The sequence below is a fragment of the Idiotropiscis lumnitzeri genome, chromosome 6 (genome assembly GCF_059441095.1).
Source record: "Idiotropiscis lumnitzeri isolate Australia: NSW breed Sydney's pygmy pipehorse chromosome 6, RoL_Ilum_1.0, whole genome shotgun sequence".
NCBI lineage: Eukaryota > Metazoa > Chordata > Actinopteri > Syngnathiformes > Syngnathidae > Idiotropiscis > Idiotropiscis lumnitzeri.
The window spans coordinates 19,143,146-19,164,958 of NC_142396.1; the positions used below are offsets into that span (position 1 = coordinate 19,143,146).

Genomic DNA, 21,813 nt, shown 5'->3' on the forward strand with positions numbered 1-21,813 from the left:
GCTTCTCCTCACTAGCGTGCTGGAGCCTATCCCAGCTATCTTCGGGCAGTAGGCGGAGACACCCTGAACTGGTTGCCAGCCAATCGCAGGGCACACAGAGACGAACAACCATCCACGCTCACACTCATACCTCGGGCAATTTTCGAGTGTTCAATCGGCCTGCCATGCATGTTTTTGGAATGTGGGAGGAAACCGGAGTACCCGGAGAAAACCCACGCAGGTACGGGGAGAACATGCAAACTCCACACAGGAAGGCCGGAGCCGGGATTAAACCCACGACCGATGCTGTCTCTCACTGTGAGGCCATCATCCCAACCAGTCGGGCCACCGTGCCGCCCTACCATTAGTCCACCAACATTGAAATACTGATTCATATGATGGTATTTTTAGAATGTCCAACAATGCATGAAGACAGGGTCATTATATATAACAAATCACAGATGTTCCATAAAACTATTTAAACTCAAAATGACACCCTCCTGTCTTAAAGACCAAATAAGAAAAAAAAAAACAAGTAAGAAAATTGTTGCAGTCAGTCCAATTTTTTTACTGATACATACAATTTTCTTTAAATAGAACAATCGCAACAGAAGGTAATTTAAGTGATGGTTATTTGAGGTGGATTAGGTCACTAGATATCCATTCAAGGGTCAGGTCCGAAACATACTTGCCCGCCAGTGTATATATATGCTGGCTGGTCTCAACATATGTTGACTGATTCATAGCAAGCTCACTCAAGTCTTATAATTCATATTAATTGGGCTGTAAAGCAGCTCTAGAATTTTGTTCAATTAAATTACTTCATCCAAATTAATCACACACAGCACAGATAGTCAGTCACCTTCAGTATCTAAGCTTTAATCCTTAATAAAAAAAAATAAAATAAATGAGAGTAAAGTCCTTTAAGTACTTAACACAGTTTCTGCCTGTTGTCATCTGAAATATTGTGTGCAGTCAAGAATTCTTTTTTTTTTTTTTTTCAAATCAGTAAGATGAATGCCGGCTGTCTGCATGTGCAAGGCAGAAAAATGGCATTGAATCCAATGAGTGGCAACATGAACGATAGACTGAAGAGACAGCGCTTTAACAAGGTTAGTCATACATGGAGACACAATGGAGGCTAACATGGGCTATCAGTCATCTGAATGCGTGTGTGTGAGTATATGTTTGTGTGATACTGACTGCTTCTTGGTCTCGGTGGGTTTCCAGGAACGATGAGAACTCCACCAATCTTAGTTTAGTGGTGCCGATAGAGCGACCCTGCCACGCTGGCTCTCTGTGTGACTCGGCTGCAGGACGCTCATAACCTGAATACACACACACATATATATATATATATATATAAATATTTTTTATTTTTTAAAATGCATTAATGCAATGACACCAAAACCAAACAGAGTTGAGATCTCTTTAACACAGCAATATTATCTCACCTATTATTGCATAGCATCATTGTATGTGTCAAATGTTGCCCAGTTGGCATCCATTGCAGCCTGGTCATCCTGGAAGGGGGATTCCCCCATCTGTGGTCCCTTCTCAAGGTTTCTCACTTTTCCCCTAATGAGGTTTTGTGAGTTTTTCCTTGCCCTCCTGGGGGTTAAGATCGGGGATGTCGATTGTGGCTATGTAAAGCCCTTTGAGACTGTCTGTGATTAAGGGCTATACAAATAAAATTGACTTGACTTGACTTGACAGTGGTAGTCAGTCAGGGCCAGCAAGGCCATCTCTGATGGCCTAAACACTATCAGAAGCACTAACCTTCAACCACCTGAATTGTTATATTTGTTCACTGATGCTGTATTATATTACTCTCATAGACCCATGAAACAGAAATAGACATTTTGTCATGTCTAGTTTTAGTTGACAAAAATGAAAAGACACTTTAGCATAGTTTTTATTTGTAAACAGCATTTGGTCATAGTCTAGTTTTTATTTGTGAGCGATACAGCATTATAAATGTAGTTATCGTCATGTGGCCAGCAGTCACATTGATGAAGATATTTGATTCTAATTGTGGTTGAAGACAGCAACACTATATTCATGAATCGCTGCGTCAGTTTCATTGTGTTTTATTTCCAATCGCCTCTATTTCACCTGTTTGCTCATATCAGTTAAGTAAGTAAGAAATTTTGACGTGCTAATTTGTGCTCTCAAAACAGCTGGAAAAGCAAGGTATCTTAAGGTAAAATGTGTGAAAACAATGCTGACGTGCCACTCTGGCTCATCCATTTGTAAAATGGCACTCTATTGTCAGTGCCTCATCAGCCATGAGCCTCATCACAAGTCCCCGCTGTGTTTAATATTAAATCCTTTTGGCATAAATGAGCAGCACATAGAAAACATTAATGAAATGCAAACATGACAACAGGCTGGTCTAATCAAACGAAACCTAAATCCTCTTTTGCAAGTGGTATCTTTTGACTGTCTGGACGAGAATAACATAAAGCTAGATGATTGCATGGACATTTACAACAATAGGCTTAAATTGGTCACCATATATAATCGAAGGAGACAGATTGACCCATTTTGTTCTACTCCCACAAGGCAAGCGTCATGGTGACCCGGCCCAATCAAAAACTACTCTATGGAGAAGCAGTGGCCTAAAGAGCAAGAAGGAGGACCACCTGTTCGCTTCAGAGAAAAGAGATAATTGCCGTGTGGTTCCTCTCACCTGTGATTGTGGTGGTCCCTGCTGTCTGCACTGAGTAGGCTTGCTGTGAGAACGGCTTGATGCTGAGAGAAAGAGGAAGACAGAAAGGGCACTATTAAAAGGCTGAAAGGACACACGACACAGCATGGCCAGTCACATTGTACCCGCACTGTACGGAAAGGGATTACAGTGTGTTCTGTGACTTGGAGGAACACTTGCACAAGCGTAAGAGGTCAAGAGGGTCTAAAAGCTATGAATGTCATGTGACTTTAACTCAAAATCTAGACATAAGGATTATGCTTGTAGACACGAGGGTCAAATCTAAGTGCACCAAACTTTAGTTAATTCGAGCTGTTCCAAACAAGAAAAGTGATTTTTTTTTTTATACATGAGCAACGTGATTTATCACATTTTGGGGTCGTACCAATTACAAAGACTTTTTTTTCAGTCATTTTTACAGAAAACATCTACATTTACAGTGGGAGTCTTTAAGAACAACATTGGGAAAAAAAGTGCAATTTTCATTTCTCTTCAAGCCACTATGGTAAATACCAATTGGCTGGCATACATCAAAAGGATGTTAAATGGAATTGGTGGGGACGCATGTTACTTTCACATCTGCTTTAAAAACACTACCTAAAAGAGAACAGAACTTGGCATATCACAGATAGGTCTAATATCTTATTGCATATAAAGTAGATCGATAACTGCGCCTGTCTCGTGGTTTCATAAAACAGAGATTCAATACAATACAACTTATTTATATGGTGCATTTCACAACAGTTGGAGCTGTAATAAAGCGCTTTGAACAAAGCAACTTTACTCATTAAAAATTGATAATCTTTTTATCTTGCTCATATTAAAATAGCTGTGGAGTTTTTCGTTTTTCAAAATTTGTTTTTTTATTGTACTGATCACTGCACCCAGTGTTCGCCAGCCACAGTGGAGTTCACCCGCCGCGCCGGATCATCACGTTGTCGTCGTGCGGTGGCAGAGTACCCATACGGGGAAACCAAGAATGATCCAAAAACCCGGCGACCGAACCGAAACTCTGTTTCGCTCCCGGACGCACACCTCTATGAATAGAGGTGTAGCCATACGAAACTTTTTTAGTGGAGTTCACAAAAAACAATTGGGCCTACTAATTTTATGAAAGTAAGCAACAACCCAATTATCAGATGACTCCACAATACAATTGTGACAGAGGGGTGTCCAAACTCAGTCCTCAAGGGCCACCGTCCCACCTGTTTTCATCTTTCTTTTTGATGTTTCTTCTGAGCTACCTGATGAGTTGATTTATTTATTTTTTTTTAATCAGGTGTGTTGCGGCATGGAGAGGTGGAAAACAGGCAGGAAAAAGCGGTCTTTGAGGTCTTGACCTAGAAATGCCTCCATTATATCATGGTGTATGTTAAGAGGCTCCTCACCAGATCTGCCTCAAAACACTCAAAACCGACAATTATAGTAAATGTTAAATCTGTTCACTATTTACGTATGCAAAACTTAATGTTTGTGGTCAACACTGAGTTTATCCTGGCTTCCCTCATTTCTTCATCGACTACTCTTTCCTCTTCTTTGTCCATCCATCCATTATCTGTACCGCTTTTCCTCACTTGGGTTGCGGGGGTGCTGGAGCCTATCCCAGCTCCCTTCGGCAGTAGGTGTGGTACACCCTGAACTGGTCGCCAGCCAATCGCAGGGCAAAGATAGATGAACAACCATCCACGCTCACACTCACACCTGGGCTCAATTTAGCGTGTTCAATCAACCGACCCTGCATGCTTTTGGAATTTGGGAGGAAACCGGAGTACCCAGAGGAAACCCACACAGGCACGAGGAGAACAAGCAAACTTCACACAGGAAGGTTGGAACGGGAATCGAACCCTGTACCTGTGCACTGTGAGGCCATTGTGCGGTAGACCACCGTGCCGCACTCTTCTTCTTTTGAATGTCACAAAATTGACATGTTTACCCACTTTTAGCAGTGACACTCTGGTTAATACAACATGAGAGAGGCCCAGGTTGGTCCATTATTATCAACTGGAAACTAGCAAGAAACATGTGCCAACAAAATTATTTTGAAGTCGTTATTTTAAGGTCCACCCACTCCATCTTCCAAAAACAACGACTGGGAGCACATTACTGCTTAATTAAAAGCCGCTCATACGCAGTACAGTGTGATATAATTCATATTGAACAGCATAAAACAGCTTGAAAGAGTGCATAATGTGACTTACTCTTCTGAGGCGGAACTGGACTGTCCTCCAGGGATCATCCCCTGCCACAGCTGGAAATAGAAAAAGAAAATAGTAAGAATTATACGATGAAAAACAAATCATATTATCACACATTATTGGGCCAGAATAAAAACACACATCAAATCTGGAGAGTATTAAATAGTATGATTAAAAATGGCATGAAAAAAAATGTCAATGACTCAATTTCACCCCCTCCCCGGGACATGGGCGAAGTTCTCCTGAAAGTGGAAGTTGAAACTCATTCTGAGGGGAGACTCTGCCAGGTTGGACAGGCATCTGCCACCAGCATTAGAGCCAACACACAACCTGTCACGATCCGTCTGCGGCGTCTCCAGCAAGTGGGCGTGGCCCGGCGGCTCCGCTCCGGGAAGCGGCCACGAGCGAGACGCGCTCCCGATCGCCACAGCTGAATGTCCTTATGACACTAATCATTGGACTACTTAAGCAGCCGACGCGGACATACCCGCGTCGGACTATTGTTCCACGTTGCTCATGCTATTGCTCATGCTCTCGTTCACAGATTGTTCTGCTCGCGATTTGCTCTTGTTCTGTTGTTTGCGTTTTCATGTTCTGAATTTCACCAGCTACTTTTCGGCTCGCTTTAAGTTTATCGTTCTCAATTGGATTTGGTCTTCACCCTTTCGTGGTAAGCATTGTTTTTCGGTTTCTTGCGTTGCAAGCGTTTTCTGTTGATTCCTTAATTTTTCCTGGAGTGACTCGGTCTCCCAGCGTTTTGTGTTTCGCCTCTCCGGCGGCTGTACTCATAGAACCCTTGCGGTTACTAAATTTATAGATACTGCTTCATAGTGATTATTGTGTATTGCTTGACGGCTTCTAATAAACATCCTGTCAATCAATTCCTCCTGAGTCTGCGATTAAGGATCCACCTTCCACCGAGGCTGGAAAGCGGTCCTGACAGAATAATCCGACCATGGATCCCGCTGACTCAGCGAAGGTATTTTCAGCTATAGCCAGTCAAGGACGCATGATAGGGCAGCAGGCGTCCGAACTCGCGACGCTCCGCGATGCGGTCGGCCAGCTGACCCACCAGCTCACGAGCCTCGGTGCCCATCTGGGCACCTTGGCAGCCCCTGTCGCCCGACCCCCGTGGCGGCCCCGACCGGGCAACCGGTCGCGGGCATGCCATTCCGAGAACCCAGTTTGCCCCATCCCAACCGCTACGGCGGAGAGCCCGGCCTCTGTGGTCCCTTTATCCACCACTGCCGGTTGATCTTTGACCAGCAACCCCTTACCTACGCTCACGATAATGCTAAGGTAGCCTTCATGATGAGCCTCCTGACTGGTCAAGCTAGTGCATGGGCAATGGCCGTGAGCAACGCGCGTCCGGAAGTTCGCTCCTCGTTCCCCGCGTTCATTGCGGAGTTCGAGAGGGTGTTTCGCCACCCGATTCGGGGAAAAGAAGCGGGAGCGGAACTTTTGGACTGCACGCAAGGCTCCCGGTCGGTAGCGGACTACTCTATCGCCTTCCGGGTCCGCGCCGCTGAGAGTGGCTTCGATGACTGCGCCCATGGACGGTGTTCCGGAGAGGGCTGAGTTCCGTCCTCAAGGACGAGCTGGCGGTGCGAGACGACGCCGAGACCTTGGAGGAACTCATCACCTTGGCCATCCGACTCGACAATCGCCTGCGAGAGCGCCGCCGCGAACGAGGGTTGGAGCTGCGACGCCACGAGCCGCCACGCTACCAGGTTCCCGAGCCACTGCCAGCCGACGAGCCGATGCAGCTGGGAGCCAGCCGCCTCGACACCCGGGAGCGAGAGAGACGTCGCGGGTCCGGGGCTTGCTTCTACTGCGGTCTCCAGGGCCATCGAGCGATCACCTGTCCCCGCCGAGCCAGCCGTCGAGGGTCGCCTGCCCGCCACGAGGAATGCTGCGAGTCTGCGGCCGATTCCGCCGCGAACTCCAACCCCAGGAAGGGGCAGCCAGACGCCCCGGCGAAGGCGCCGGTCCAGACCGGCAACGCGCGGAGACTGGAGGTGGACGGGGAACTCATAATCATGAACACCTCAGTCAAGATTCGGGCGTTGATCGACTCGGGCGCAGACGATTGCTTTATAGACGCCGGGTTAGTCGCTAAGCTCGGTTGCACTGTCACGGACTTAGACCGGTCCGAAAAGCTGTGCGACCTCGACGGTCGCCTATTAGCCGACATTCGCCGCTTAACCGAACCTCTAACGCTGAAACTCTCCGGTAACCACATCGAGAAACGTTCCTTTTTCGTAATGCCGGCTAGGGCAGCCCCGGTCGTCCTGGGGATCCCGTGGCTAAAAGCACATATCGACTGGGGGCGACTAGCGATCCAGAGCTGGAGCCCCTTCTGTTACGCCCACTGCCTACGATCCGCCGAAGAGGGTCGTCAGGTCGATGTAGTCCCGGTCAAGAAGGTAAACCTCGATAACGTTCCGGCAGTCTACCACGACCTCCGCGCCGTGTTCAGCAAGGAGCGCGCCAAGTCCTTGCCTCCACACCGCCCGTACGACTGCGCGATCGACCTCCTCCCGAATCCGGTGCTTCCGTCAGTCCGCCTTTACAAGATCTCGCAGCCCGAACAAGGCGCCATGAGGGACTATATCACCGAGTCGCTGGCCGCGGGTCTGATTCGCCCCTCTACGTCCCCAGTCGGGGCTGGCATGTTTTTCGTTGAAAAGAAAGATAAGAGCTTGCGCCCGTGCATAGACTATAAAGAGCTAAACGCGAACACAGTTAAAAACCGATACCCACTGCCGTTACTGGACTCCGCGTTCGCTCCCCTACAATTTGCCACGATCTTTTCCAAATTGGACTTGCGAAGTGCCTATCACTTGGTCCGGATCAGGGAGGGTGACGAGTGGAAGACCGCTTTTAAAACTCCCCTCGGGCATTTAGAGTATTTAGTCATGCCTTTCGGCTTGTCCAACGCCCCGGCTGTGTTCCAAGCGCTCATCAATGACGTCCTGAGGGACATGTTGAACACCTGCTGCTTCGTCTATCTGGACGACATCTTGATCTTTTCCCGCACCGTTGGCGAACACCAACGGCACGTTCGCGCTATTCTGCAGCGGCTGCTCGAAAATAAACTTTTTGTTAAAGCCGAAAAATGCGAGTTTCACAAAACCTCCGTCCCCTTCCTGGGGTTCATAGTCGAGAATGGACAACTCAAGGCCGACCCGGCCAAGACCCGCGCGGTGGTGGATTGGCCGGCGCCAACCACCCGTAAACAGCTCCAACGCTTCCTGGGCTTCGCGAACTTCTATAGACGCTTTATCAAGGACTATAGCCGCCGGGCCCTGCCACTCACCCGCCTCACGTCCACAAAGACTCGCTTCGTTTGGGACAGTAACGCCGAAGCGGCATTCTCGAGCCTGAAAGAGGCTTTCACGAACCCTCCGGTGCTTCACCACCCTAACTCTGATCTCCCTTTTGTCGTCGAGGTGGACGCCTCTGATTCAGGAGTGGGGGCCGTCCTTTCCCAGCGGTCACCGGTCGACCAGCGGCTCCACCCTTGCGCCTTCTTTTCCCGCCGACTCACGCCTGCGGAGGCGAACTACGACGTGGGCAACCGGGAACTCTTGGCCGTGGTCCTGGCTCTTCAGGAGTGGCGACACTGGCTGGAGGGCACCAAGGAACCTTTCACCATCTTCACCGATCACAAGAACTTGTCATACATCCGGCTCATGAAAAGACTCAACCCCCGACTCGCGCGCTGGGCGCTCCTCCTCAGCCGGTTCAACTACACCATGACTTACCGCCCCGGCGCCCGGAACACCAAGCCCGACGCGTTGTCCCACATCCACGACCCCTGGGAGGAAGAGGAAGGACCTCCGAGCGTGGTGCCGGGTCACCGATTGGTGGGGGGCGTGCAGTGGGAGATGGAGCAGAAGATCCGGGAGGCGCAGGAGGACGACGGCGCTCCTGCAGGATGCCCGACGGGGAGACTGTACGTGCCCCCGCAGCATCGGTCGGAGGTGATCGAATGGGGACACGCCTCCAAGCTGGCCTGCCATCCGGGCATCCGCCGCACCCTAGGGCTGATCGAGCAGCGGTTCTGGTGGCCGTCCCTCAAGTCCGACGTCACCCAATACGTCCAGGCCTGCCCCGCGTGCGCTGCCAGCAAGGCGTCCCACCAGCCGCCAGCAGGTCTGCTTCAGCCGCTTCCAGTGCCGGCGCGCCCATGGTCGAACATCGCGCTGGATTTCGTCACGGGACTGCCCGCCTCCAAGGGTCACTCCGTCGTCCTCACAGTGGTGGACCGTTTTTCCAAAGCAGCCCACTTCATCGCCCTGCCCAAGCTCCCGTCCGCCCTGGAGACCGCCCATCTCCTGGTCCAGCACGTGGTTCGCCTGCACGGGATCCCGGACGACCTGGTGTCCGACCGCGGGCCACAGTTCATTTCCCGCGTCTGGAGGCTCTTCTGCCGGTCCCTGGGGGCCACACCGAGCCTGTCCTCTGGCTACCACCCCCAAACCAACGGGCAGTCAGAGCGGGCAAACCAGGACCTGGAGTCGGCTCTCCGGTGCGTGTGCAGCAACCAGCCGGCGTCCTGGGTCGACCACCTCCCCTGGATCGAGTACGCCCACAACACCTTGGTGTCATCGGCGACGGGTAGGTCACCGTTTATGACCGCTTACGGCTACCAACCCCCACTGTTCCCGACGCAGGCCGGCGCTGAAGAGGTCCCCTCGGTCCAGCGTCACCTCAAGCGTGCCCACCAGGTCTGGAAGGAGGCGCGGGCGGCGCTGTCCCGAACGGCGGAACGCAACCAGAGGATCGCTGACCGTCGCCGGCGCCTGGCCCCGCCATACCAGGTCGGTGACCAAGTGTGGTTGTCCGCCCGCGATCTGAACCTGGCAGGGGTGTCTCGCAAGCTGGGGCCGCGCTTCGTGGGACCTTTCCCGATCGACAAGCTGATCAACCCGGTCTCCGTCCGGCTGAAGCTGCCTCCCACCATGAGGATACACCCGGTGTTCCACGTCTCGCTCCTCAAACCTGCACCTACCTGCCCTCTTGTGCCGCCCTCCGCCCCGCCGCCACCTCCTAGGATCATCGACGGCGACCCGGTCTACACGGTTCGAGAGATCTTGGACTCCAGGCGCAGGGGGAGAGGGGTCCAGTACCTGGTTGACTGGGAAGGCTACGGTCCAGAGGAGCGGCAATGGATTCCCCGCTCCTGGATCATGTGTCAAGACCTGCTCCGCGACTACCACAACGCCAACCCGTCAAAGCCAGGTGGTCCGCCAAGGGGCGTCCTTTGAGGGGGGGGGGGGTACTGTCACGATCCGTCTGCGGCGTCTCCAGCAAGTGGGCGTGGCCCGGCGGCTCCGCTCCGGGAAGCGGCCACGAGCGAGACGCGCTCCCGATCGCCACAGCTGAATGTCCTTATGACACTAATCATTGGACTACTTAAGCAGCCGACGCGGACATACCCGCGTCGGATTATTGTTCCACGTTGCTCATGCTATTGCTCATGCTCTCGTTCACAGATTGTTCTGCTCGCGATTTGCTCTTGTTCTGTTGTTTGCGTTTTCATGTTCTGAATTTCACCAGCTACTTTTCGGCTCGCTTTAAGTTTATCGTTCTCAATTGGATTTGGTCTTCACCCTTTCGTGGTAAGCATTGTTTTTCGGTTTCTTGCGTTGCAAGCGTTTTCTGTTGATTCCTTAATTTTTCCTGGAGTGACTCGGTCTCCCAGCGTTTTGTGTTTCGCCTCTGTACTCATAGAACCCTTGCGGTTACTAAATTTATAGATACTGCTTCATAGTGATTATTGTGTATTGCTTGACGGCTTCTAATAAACATCCTGTCAATCAATTCCTCCTGAGTCTGCGATTAAGGATCCACCTTCCACCGCTTTCCAGCCTCAGCTGGGAAGCGGTCCTGACACAACCAGGTGGTGGTAGGCTGACCCTCTTTTCACCCGAGTCTCCACGACATGCGTACGCAAGTCCAATAATGCGACCACAAAGTCGATCGCAAAATTGCGGCGTATGGTGTCCTGGCGCCAAGTGCACACCCTCATGTGTGAACACAGTGTTCATTATGGACAATCCACGACAAGCACATAAGTCCAATAACAGAACACAGCTGAGATTCTGAACGGGGTGCCCAGATCTCACTGTCATTGCCTACGTGAACATTGAAGTCCCCCAACAGAACAAGGTCCCCAATATTTCTACCCATCAAAACTTTGTGCAGAAGATTAGTATATATTAGTACGTGTTACCTGCGTGTTGCCGGCAAAGTTGGCCCGCACTATTCCTGGCAACAGCTTGCTGTGTATGGCGGTGGCTGAAACAATCTGAGAAGATGACATAGATGAGATGCTCTGTAGCGCTTTTTCCTTGGCATTATGATCCTAAAATTAAGCAAACACATAAAGGAGAAAATGTAACAGGAGCGTCAACAAAATAATCAACACACAATACATTCTAAAAGCAAGCATAGTGAAATACTGAGCCGTTAATAGTTGGCATGACAGTCATGGAAGGAGAAATATCCCAAAAAGTCTGTTTCTTGTAATGGCTATAAATTGAAGTTCAGTCTTTTAGGCTTTATCTGAGTAGCTCCTGAATTATGAATTATGGAGCTCACTTGGCATCTCTTGATTTCTTGCCTTGCTGATTGCACTGCTGACTCCTGGGGCCATATTTTCATGCCCAGCAAAAATGAGGTCTAACTCCAAGTATGGGGGGAGTTTTCTGACTTTTGGTATTTTCATAGATGACACAGTTAGAAACGAACATTTTCCCCATTGTGGGAGTGAACATAGCTGACATGCTCCTCTTTTCAAGAGGATCTTTGCGGGGACTGTGATGGCCGGCTATGATTGACTAAGGAGACGTCACTTCACTTAGCTGTGACCACACGGACCTACATTCGATAGGTTTGTCCATTTATGTTGCTTTAAGTGAAATAAAGCCATGACAGTTGCCAAACAAAATGTTTCAGTTCTTCACTTATTTTGGAGCAAGTAGTTCTAATTAGACACTCAGAATAATACGTGGTTGGTTCTTGCTCTGTCAGCAGTGTAGGTACTGCGTCCTCACTAGTCAGAAGTTGACGCCAAGTATTCCCAAAATGTTAACATTTGCAGCACATTGCAATTTTTGTGGACCTTAAATACCTTTGTAAAGTCCTACCTTTATCTTGGACTGGAACTCCCTTGATTTTCTTCTGGCTAAGACCTGGATATGACTGGAAACCTGCAAGATTTATCGTGTAATGTAGAGTACAGTTGAATTCATATAAATGCAAAAGAGTAGAAGAGTGCAAGGGAGATGACAGAAAGAAGGACGAAAACAACCAACAGTGGGTTACCATGGTTATGAAAGAACTCTTTCCATGCACTCACAAACACACTAGTCCCCTAACAACAGACTAGATTCATCTATGTGCCTCAAATGAGTGAGCAGAGTATAAACATTGGACCAAGGACTGAGGTATTCATACACAGTAGATTTTGCTTTCATATACAATACTGCATATATAGTATACAGGTGAAGTAGATAATTACTTTCATGGGCAAAATTGTTTATTATCACCAACATATTGGACAATAATTTGATTAGAATAAAAAAACAATCTGACTGGATTCATCGCCCTCCGTCATGTGTACCTGTTTTCTTGTCCGCGTTTTTCCTGTGCGAAGTTTGATGTATCTGGCTATAAGCTCATTTCGACCTACAAAATAAAGGACAGGAATTATTTCACCTGATTGTATGTACACAGACACACACAACAACCATATTATTCAGAGCATCAGGTGCACTGGGTTATAAGACGCATTATTATTTAGCACTGTATGTTAAATAGTCTATTCAAATAGTGCCATATGTTGATTTGATAGATTTTGCGCTATTATGCTAGGTTCAGACAGGTAGTGGCACCTGTCTCGCTTTTGTTCGCTTTGCAACAGGTTGCTTTGAGGGGAGAAGAGGAGGGGATACTCCGACAGATGGAAAATAAAAAAGTTGGAATATCGCTAGTCAATCTAGGTTGTGTTATTACTTTGGCTAATGCTAAATGCTAACTTGGTGGACAGTTCAATAAATCAGGCACTTGTTATAATCCAACTTTTTTTTTTGCTTGGTCCTGGCTGCTATTGGAAAATGGCGGTGTCGATTTACCTCGCAGTACCATGAGTTGGAAACTCACCGCTAGAATGCTTAGCTTGCGTTCTGTCTGAACGTAGCATTAGGCTACTAAGACTTCATTTCCCATGATTCTTGGATACATGGAAGCAGGAAGTAATTCTAGTTCTGGTCTCACAAAAGTTTTGGCTCCGTTCACGCTGCAGTTCAATTCACATTGTTTTTGTCGATATGCAACACATCTAATTTTTGCATGCGATGTAAACAGTACAAATGCAGTTCTTTCAACTCCGACCTGGGGCTATTTCCTATGTGGATAAAAATTGGATATGTATGGAATGCGTCTGCAGTACTTATCCACACACATCCGACATCAAAAAGCTAATATGTGCAATTTACGGCTGAGAATGAATGCTCAAGAGACGATTCACATAAAGTTGACTGTAAAGTTGATTTGAGTAACAGCTGTTGTCTTTCCATCCATCTATGCTGCATTTATTATGCATCGAAATTATGTGACGTCATCTTTATTAGACATCTCTGTTAAATGAGGAGCTCTAGGAGCGTTGCCTCTTATCCCCAAAATATGAGCACTACACGTGGGACCATATTTACTTACGTTGATATTTTCCCACATTGTAACATTGGAAATACAGCCCTAGTAATATTTAGCTTGCATTAGGTCTGACCGCAGCATTAGGCAAGTAAGACTACATTTCCCATGATTCTTAGACATGAAAGCAAGAAGTTCCTGTTGAAAGAACAAAAATATGATAGGATACATAGGGATTTGATTTAAAGACAACATTTGAAAAGCTGATGAATCCATCCATACATAAGGCGTACCATGTTACAAACCGCACTCCTGATTTTTGAGAAAATGTAAGGATTTCAAGTGCACTATTTGAAAAGTACGGTACGTTTATTTGGCTTTTCTTTTGTCACAATCAGAATTCAAATGATGCAGAGTGGCACAATTTGGTGTTTCTGACCCAGTGACCCTGTGACATGCAGCCTCACAAAGTGGCGCTGTGATCATCATACCTCTCATGAGTCCCACAAACACACACGCATACACACCCCTGCATATAATCAGGAACTCCCAATAACGCACTGTCCCTCTGAATACACATGACCCAACAATACAAGCATTCATGCAGAGTGGCCACCCCCCGATTAACGAAAGCACCAAGCCAGCTGTAGCCATGCTTACATGGGTGCACATGTGTGAGTGTACGCACACACGCAGATATACACTGACAATGCTGAATAATTCAACCCATTGAATAGTGAGCACAGCATGACCTGGCTAGTAGAGATTAGTGCAGCCCAAGGAGCCATAAAGAATAAAGTGTCTTCACAGTGTGTGTAGATTATGCCTTATTAAGTACAACATTTTTTGACGAAGCAGTGTGAAATTATGTAACGTGTTGGTTAGTTTGCATATGAGTAAATGTGGGTGTTTAGCGTGTTGTTTGTTAGTTAGTGTCCCGCAGCGCTTTGTGTTTCAATCAAGTGAAAAACCAAAGTCAGGCCAGCTGGCTAACTGATGGTCAAGATCAGCACAAAGCCAAACCTCAACACACAACCCGAATGGCGCACAACAATAGGCCTAACTAACTAGCAGATGGTGTGTGTGTGTGCGTGTATACGCGTGTACATGTGTGTTTGTCTATTCGGACCAATCGCACTCTCACTGAGATAGGCAGCAGGCAGCTTAGACTGATACAATCTACAGCTCCCCATTCAGGTGTTTTCCTTCCAGCAGTCAAACGCTGCCACTGACAACAGCACGCACACACATACATGTATATACATGCATGACTGCCAACAAACACACTCTTGTGCGCGTGCACACACACCCCCACCCACACACACACACGCGGACACAGAAAACAAGCCCTGGCTGCGGAGGCTGACATCTGACTCCAGAGGGGCCAGCTGGTCTTTCTTGGAGGCTTAACGGTGAATTATCATCCTTCACTAACCCTGCGGCACACATCTTTCTCTCCTTTTAAACTCTCCAACATGCAAACACACACACACAACTCCCTCCCACTGTATATCCATCTTCTGTTCTGGCTGTTCTCTTTCCCCTCCTCTGTCCCTCTCCAAGTGAATAGGCCTCTGCTCCCTCCCCCTTCCTGTCTCTGCCTCCCGCTGTACTTGCCCAGTGAAAGACTTCAAGGCCAAAGTCAGATGGTCATTAACCGTGACCAACAGAAGCCCCAGAACACACTCACTCACAACCCCCCCCCCCCCCCCACACACACACACACACACACGCATACACACCCATTTCAACCCAAACTGCTGAACAACTGTTTCTGACCAAAGGACCGGCCGTTCTTAAGACTGCAGTATTCTTCTGACGTAATCAAGACTACAATATATACTCTGACAGATGACACAAGATGGGAAGCTGACGGTTATAACTCTAATTCATGATAAGGACCAGCGCCTGTTTCAAATGCTTCTAATCGAAGTATTCGTTTTTATAAAGAGAGCAACACCAGTCAATAGAAAACACTTGAATCTGTCACTGCTTGGTGTCAGGAAAGCCGGAACAACTTATCGAGCATTAAATATATTTAACCTCAACCACAAGTACGTATCGCAATGTTTGGCCACAACCATCACTAAATTGCGTTGACGAGTTTTAGCTGCTTGACTGAGGACCTCTCGGACAAAAGGTCAGCGCCTCGGTGACCTTGCACCCTAACAAATCAGCAGTGGAGACGTTTTGACCCGCTGAATGTGAACTCTGGCCCAGAGTTTCACTCATTCCCTTATGGAAAAACATGAGCAGGATATCTATTATAGGGCGAAAATTTGGGGTTTTAGGAAGATTCCGAGGGTATTGTTAACTTGTACCTTCAGATACTTCCATGTTCAATTTCAGTCCATTCAAAGAATTCAGCAATGATTTTCTTAAGGATTCTAATTGTCTAAACAGTCGGGCTTTCAGTTTGAGACTGTCTCACCGGCTGTTGCTGTGACATGCGCCGAAGAGAGTGCAAATTAGTTTTATGTGGACTACATTTTATTTTTTAAGTCAACTGCAAATTTGTTTTTAAATACCAGTACGGTATAATGCTTGGAAAGCAACCAGGCGATAATTAACTTTCTGTCTGTAAATGGTGTTGGGAGCTATGAAAGAAACTCGACCAATTAAATTGAATGATTTAAATGTGAAGTATAGCAATTCTCACAGAAGCAATGAAATATTTAAAATCAGATGGTAGACAGATGGTTACCAAAATTAAGATGAAAATTGCGCATTCACCAAAATTTGAAAGAATCGTACAGAATATGTCATTTGTTTCATGTTTGTATCATTTTCAATTACAAAAAAAAAGGCCCATTTTCAAATTTTGAGTATTTCTGAGCAATGAGAAATTGTTCTTGAACGCAAATACGCTCGAGAGCCAATTAAAACGGTGCAGAAATGTAAAAACGCCAAATAAACCAGTTTACTTGGGAGACATTCAAGAAAACGGAATGCACTATATTAAGGACAAATCGGCAGGTTCTAAACATCGTCACCTGTTGATCTTCGTGATGTGTGTTAGCCTGCTGGTTATTACATTAAATATCTGCTACCTAATCCCACAAATCCTCCATTATTCACCTTGTTATTCTCGCTGCCTTTTCTACCAATTCATTTGGAATTTTTGACGCATTTCTTGAACAAGTACATCACAGCATCCTTGCACAGCTCCTTCTTCATTTTTTATGTCAGCCTATTTTCCTGCAGCCAGTGGGGGGTATCTTTAGCCACAGATAGGTCTTTCACAGTAAGATATTACCTCTTTCATTTTTTTGCTCACCTGCAGCTCATTCTACCTTTACCGGAACACAAAACCACCCTTAATGACAGTGAGGTGTCGGGGGAAAATGGTTTAAGGAGTCCTCTGAGAGCATACATGATGTGTTTGCTTAAGTAGAACATGCTTTCACCATTTTTTTCTTGTAGAATACTCGGGTTTTTTTTTTTTTTTTTCAGGAACAGCTTAACAATCACTAAATCTGCAAGTTGGATACAAAGCAGGTTTAGATCAAGATTTAAGGTGCCACATTGTGCTTTTTTTCTGTCCAATATCATCTTACTAAAATGTGTGACACATTAAAATACCCCAAAGACATAGAACTAACAATATATTTTTAAAGAACATTTCTGTCCTTTGTGTTCATTTTAGAGGCCAAAGTGTAGAACAGCATGCTCACAGACACACTTGATTAGGTGGGCAGGCACTCCAGAAGGCACAATTACTTGTATAGAAGTCAATCTTTTGTAAATATGTCCCCTTTTAGAGGACTGCTTGAGCAAGACCATTTTGAACCAAATTTACACATTTTTCAAATGTCTTTTTGGCTCTTTGAAATTTCATGATGCAAAAAAGTGGTCTTTTTTACAAATGAAATTGTCGCAGTGTAAATGCTTTAAAAGGCAGTTGCCTTCAGAGACTTATCTAAACTTTAACATAGATAAATACAGAAATTGGCATTTTGTCTGTAGGGAAGGAACGGCCTGTCGGTCCATCCCAGGCAGATGCCCATTTTGGGGTGGAGAATGCAGGACGTGAAATTTTGTAAAAACAACAGGACCGTGTGCATAGAATTCTCTATGCCCCTCTTTCTCTCTCGCTCTCTCTCTCTCAGAGAGGGGCTGTGTGAAGAAGCAATTGAGAGCCAAAAAAAGCATTTTAAGTTGCGTTCAATTTCCGCAAAGGGATAAAGTTCAATAAATACAGCCATCTCTACAGTGCGACCCTTGCCCGAGCTCATCAGTGAATTTGCCTAATGTGACAACAAGAGTCTTGGAAGGTAGAAGCACTCCCAGCAAGCTTTGCGGCACTAAGGAATGAATAGCATTTAAAATGCATCATTTATGTTAATTATATTTCTTCAATCTATATTTTGTTTCATTTCATTTCATTATTTGTGAGGATGCTTTTTAGTTTGCTGTTAAGTAATAATTTTAATTTTGATGTGACACCGTCATCTGCAATGGCAGGTTGACAAATGACATAATAAATCATGACATTGAATGAATGTAACTAAATGTAAGCTTAATTTGTTGCTTACAATAATGAAAGTACAAATGTCCATCACTGCCTCGTGAGCGTCACCATCTCGCAGCTAATGTAAGTACAAATTCATTTCAATGCCTAAATACAGCCATTGTGGCTTTTACTCAGGTGTTTTATAGGGAATTTTGAAACCTCTGCCGTTAGCCACTCGTCATGCACAGACATTTTTTTTTTTTCACGCGTGGTGAGGCGCAGGGTTAAATGCAAGGACGGAATCACTTTAACAAGATGAAGATGCAGGATAATTATTTTATGAAAAAGGACATAAGTGTAGGGACAGAAGGGTGCCTAGGTCGCGGACAGAGGACACAGGACTCATGACGGAATCCCAAAATAGTGTAAAGTGCCCCACTATAGCTTAATGTCCGAAATATAACCAGTCGGGGTTCGTGTGCACATTCTTGCTCTTGTCCACTTCAGCCTGTGTAAGTGGAGAAACGATCGGCACGGTATTTTGGATTTTGCTGAGGTGATCACATGAGCTCATATTTGATGTCAATCAACCCAGAATATTGCACAAAATGCTTTCATACTTTTACAGGTTGAAGTGGACAAGAGTAGTAATGTGGTATTTTGGTGATGATTGTCGTTTTAGATAACAGATCTGACAAACCGTGCAATATTCCAATGCTTGCTTCCCTACCGTGACATAGACAGCTGAGACAAAAAAAACAACAAGCCAGGTTAAAAAGAGAAATTTTCATAAAACTTATCACAAAAAAAAAAAATGAAATCACTAAACAGTCTTTTATGGAGGGGCATTTTAGTACCGATATAATTTTATACATGCATACCGATTATATAAAGGTCAATGTTCATTCAGCTGGATCAAGTGTCCCTTTAACATTGTCTCATTGTGTAAAACTGTGAAAAGTGTGAGCAAACATTGACACATCCAGCAGATTCAAAGCAGTAACATATATTTGGATTTACCTGATAAATGTGGGCAAGATTTATCCACGATGCACACCAGCTGTTCACTAACTGTGCCTGTTGCTGAGCAGGTGGTGTGCAGTGGCTTTATCACAGCAATTCGCTGAAGCAGCTGACCATTGCTGCTCCGAACACAGATGAGGAGGGATTGGGAAAAGACCAAAGGAAGACTATGGGGTCCAAAAAGCAAAACAATAAGATAAAAGCCTCAATAAGCCTAAAAGGTCACATAGAAAGTTTTTAAAATAGAGTAAGTTTAGACCAGGACTCATGCGTTTTGGCCATGTAGCGCTAGCAAGCAAGGTCCTCACACAAGACTCCATCAAAAATCATGAGTCAGAAAAAATTAAATATTTCAGGTCCAAGATCTTAATTTTCTACTTATAGAAACCCCAATCTGACGCGATATCATAAAGAATTCACTAGAGAGCACTCTGCATGCAGAGAAGGGCGAGAGGGAGGCACAGCTGGTGGGAGCCAGAGGACCATCTGCTCATTATTATATTAGTTCAAACGCACGCACGCGCACACACGCACACAGACACACACAGACATTCAAGCGCAAACACACAATCTTGTTTCCATGTGTTGTGGGGACCCTAGGGGCTCTTCGGCACTCTCTTGTGGACAATGATTGTAATGGTGTACTAGGTGTGTCTCGTGGTCACGTTTCAACTCGGCCGGCTTGGAATGCATCCGTTTCGGCAGTGGTCATCACAAAACCGCACCCTCTATTTACCTTGCCATTGAGAAACGTATCGTTAGAAGCCCACTCGCAGTTTTTTTCCCCAGACACACAGATATTGCTATCAAATAATGAGTATTACTCTTGGAATTTGCATTGAAAAAAACTTTACATTGCTTAAACCTTGCAATTTCCTTTTCCTGACCCTAATATGGTTGTGAACATACTGTAGAATTTGAACTTTTTCCGGACCTTCAGAGCTTAAGGTTGGTGTAGGAAACGCTTGTCACAGTGATGCTTTGCTGGCACAATGCAAGAGGTGATGAAACGACTTGTTTTTTCACTGCCTGCGATTCTCTGTGCCTCCACTCATTTTTTTTCCAATATTGTGATGCTGCTGATGCTAGTCACTTGCTGGCTGTTGCTCCATTAATTCCATCGTTGCAAAGTCACATTGACAATGGTTCCTTTGGCTTTAAAGCACTTATTAATGAAACCAAACAATGAATATGGTGCACAAATTCTAATAAAATGATCTGCTAGCTGTATACAGTATTTTAATGTAATAAAAGTTCCGGCTTGACACCCAGCTTATCGTCCTTGTTTGAATGCCATCAAAACGTAGATGAATTTGCCTGTTAGAATTATAATAAATTATAATCAATAATGTAATAATAATATAATTATAATTAATAAACTAACTGAATGTGTGGTGGTCTCTTATGTCATTCCAAGGAAATGAGCCAGCTCGTCCATCTCAGTTTTTGTCATTTAACACAGTTGACAAAGCACCTCTGTGCTTTTACGGACGTGAAAGAGGAAGCTTAAAGGCACGCGCCCAGTAAGTACTGTAGTGCAGCAAATGAATTGGGAGCTTGCCATCATTCCAAGATGCTTGACAAAGGAACGCCGTTGAAAATCGGTTTAAACAGGATGTTCAAAGTGAAGTTGCAAGCTACGTGCGAGCGATGGAAGACAAATGGCGATCACAGATTTAATTTATTACAGATTGAATTCATTCACCACATTTTGGGATGAGCAGCCTCCTTGAAAGGACCGTTTTAAATGCGTCAGCGTCATAATAATAGTATGATGAATCCTGACAAGGACGCGAAAGTTTGTGAATATTTGCCAACTTTAGGACTGTGAAGCCCATTGAGATTTTCCTGTGATTAAGTCTATATAGTTAATTTGACTTGACATGAATAGGGCAGAGACGATTAGGCATCTTACGATTAGGCCTTTGTTTGTGAACATAGCCTAATTGATTCATGCAGGTAAGTACATTTTTACGTATGTGCACAGAGATAGCGATATTTAATGTCTGTGTGTGAACAATATTTCATCATCAATAAAGTACCCCATTGGTTGCTGATCGGAGGGATGTGGCATAGTAATTAAGCATAGTTTTTTGATCTTGAGGGAAAAGGAGGTGAGGTTTATATTTGTGGTATGGACAATCAACATTGCAGCGTACAAGTTGGTGAAAACAGTAAAATTTATATATTAGCATGCCTCCTTAAGTGATTTAATGTCTTTGTAAATTAGCACTCACCGTACATCTTTCCTTCATCCGACAGTATAATTTTTCTTCTTCCACATGGCGGGTAAATGGCAAGGGCTTCTTGGAAGCTTTGCTCAATGTCAGGGCTCCACACACCCTCAGGGTCCCCGTCCATTGTCTTGTCCCCTCCAGAGTCACTCAGTCTGTCCATGTCGTCCCCGGGACTCTCACTGCCACTCCAACTGCTACGTTCCATCCTGGCAGCTAACGTTGAAAAGCCGGGATGGAGTCAGTGCACAAGGCAGCTAACTAGTTTGTTTTGGAACGGTAGCCCCGAAGTGATTATGATCCAAGATATTCCCCCAAAATTGGTTGGGAAAGCATGGAAAAGAGAAACGGTCAAAGTCCCAGGGCAGGTGGCAGGAAGCCTATGAAAACAAGACAAAGGAAAGAAATGTTTGTGTGATCTACGCAGAGACAATTAACAACTCAAATGACTCCAAATGAGCATTGATTATTATTATTTAGTCGTCAGGATCATGATAAATGTTATGTCTGTCTGGTATGTCAGAACATCTGTCCGTATTCCCAATATTTTACTGACAC

General features: G+C 45.8%; 1 protein-coding gene across 1 annotated transcript in view; it reads right to left on the reverse strand.

Annotated features, from left to right (window-relative positions):
• LOC148335512 (transcriptional enhancer factor TEF-1-like) overlaps nt 1-21,813 on the reverse strand; it is a 43,222-nt gene that overhangs the window by 4,729 nt on the left and 16,680 nt on the right. Inside the window, exons 2-8 of the mRNA XM_088298759.1 lie at nt 21,259-21,635; nt 12,518-12,582; nt 12,042-12,104; nt 11,126-11,257; nt 4,888-4,937; nt 2,672-2,733; nt 1,183-1,307 (exon numbers count right to left, since the gene is read on the reverse strand). Coding sequence (XP_088154885.1) covers nt 1,183-1,307; nt 2,672-2,733; nt 4,888-4,937; nt 11,126-11,257; nt 12,042-12,104; nt 12,518-12,582; nt 21,259-21,463 — 702 coding nt within the window. The 5' untranslated portion in view covers nt 21,464-21,635. The remainder of the gene's footprint in view (nt 1-1,182; nt 1,308-2,671; nt 2,734-4,887; nt 4,938-11,125; nt 11,258-12,041; nt 12,105-12,517; nt 12,583-21,258; nt 21,636-21,813) is intronic.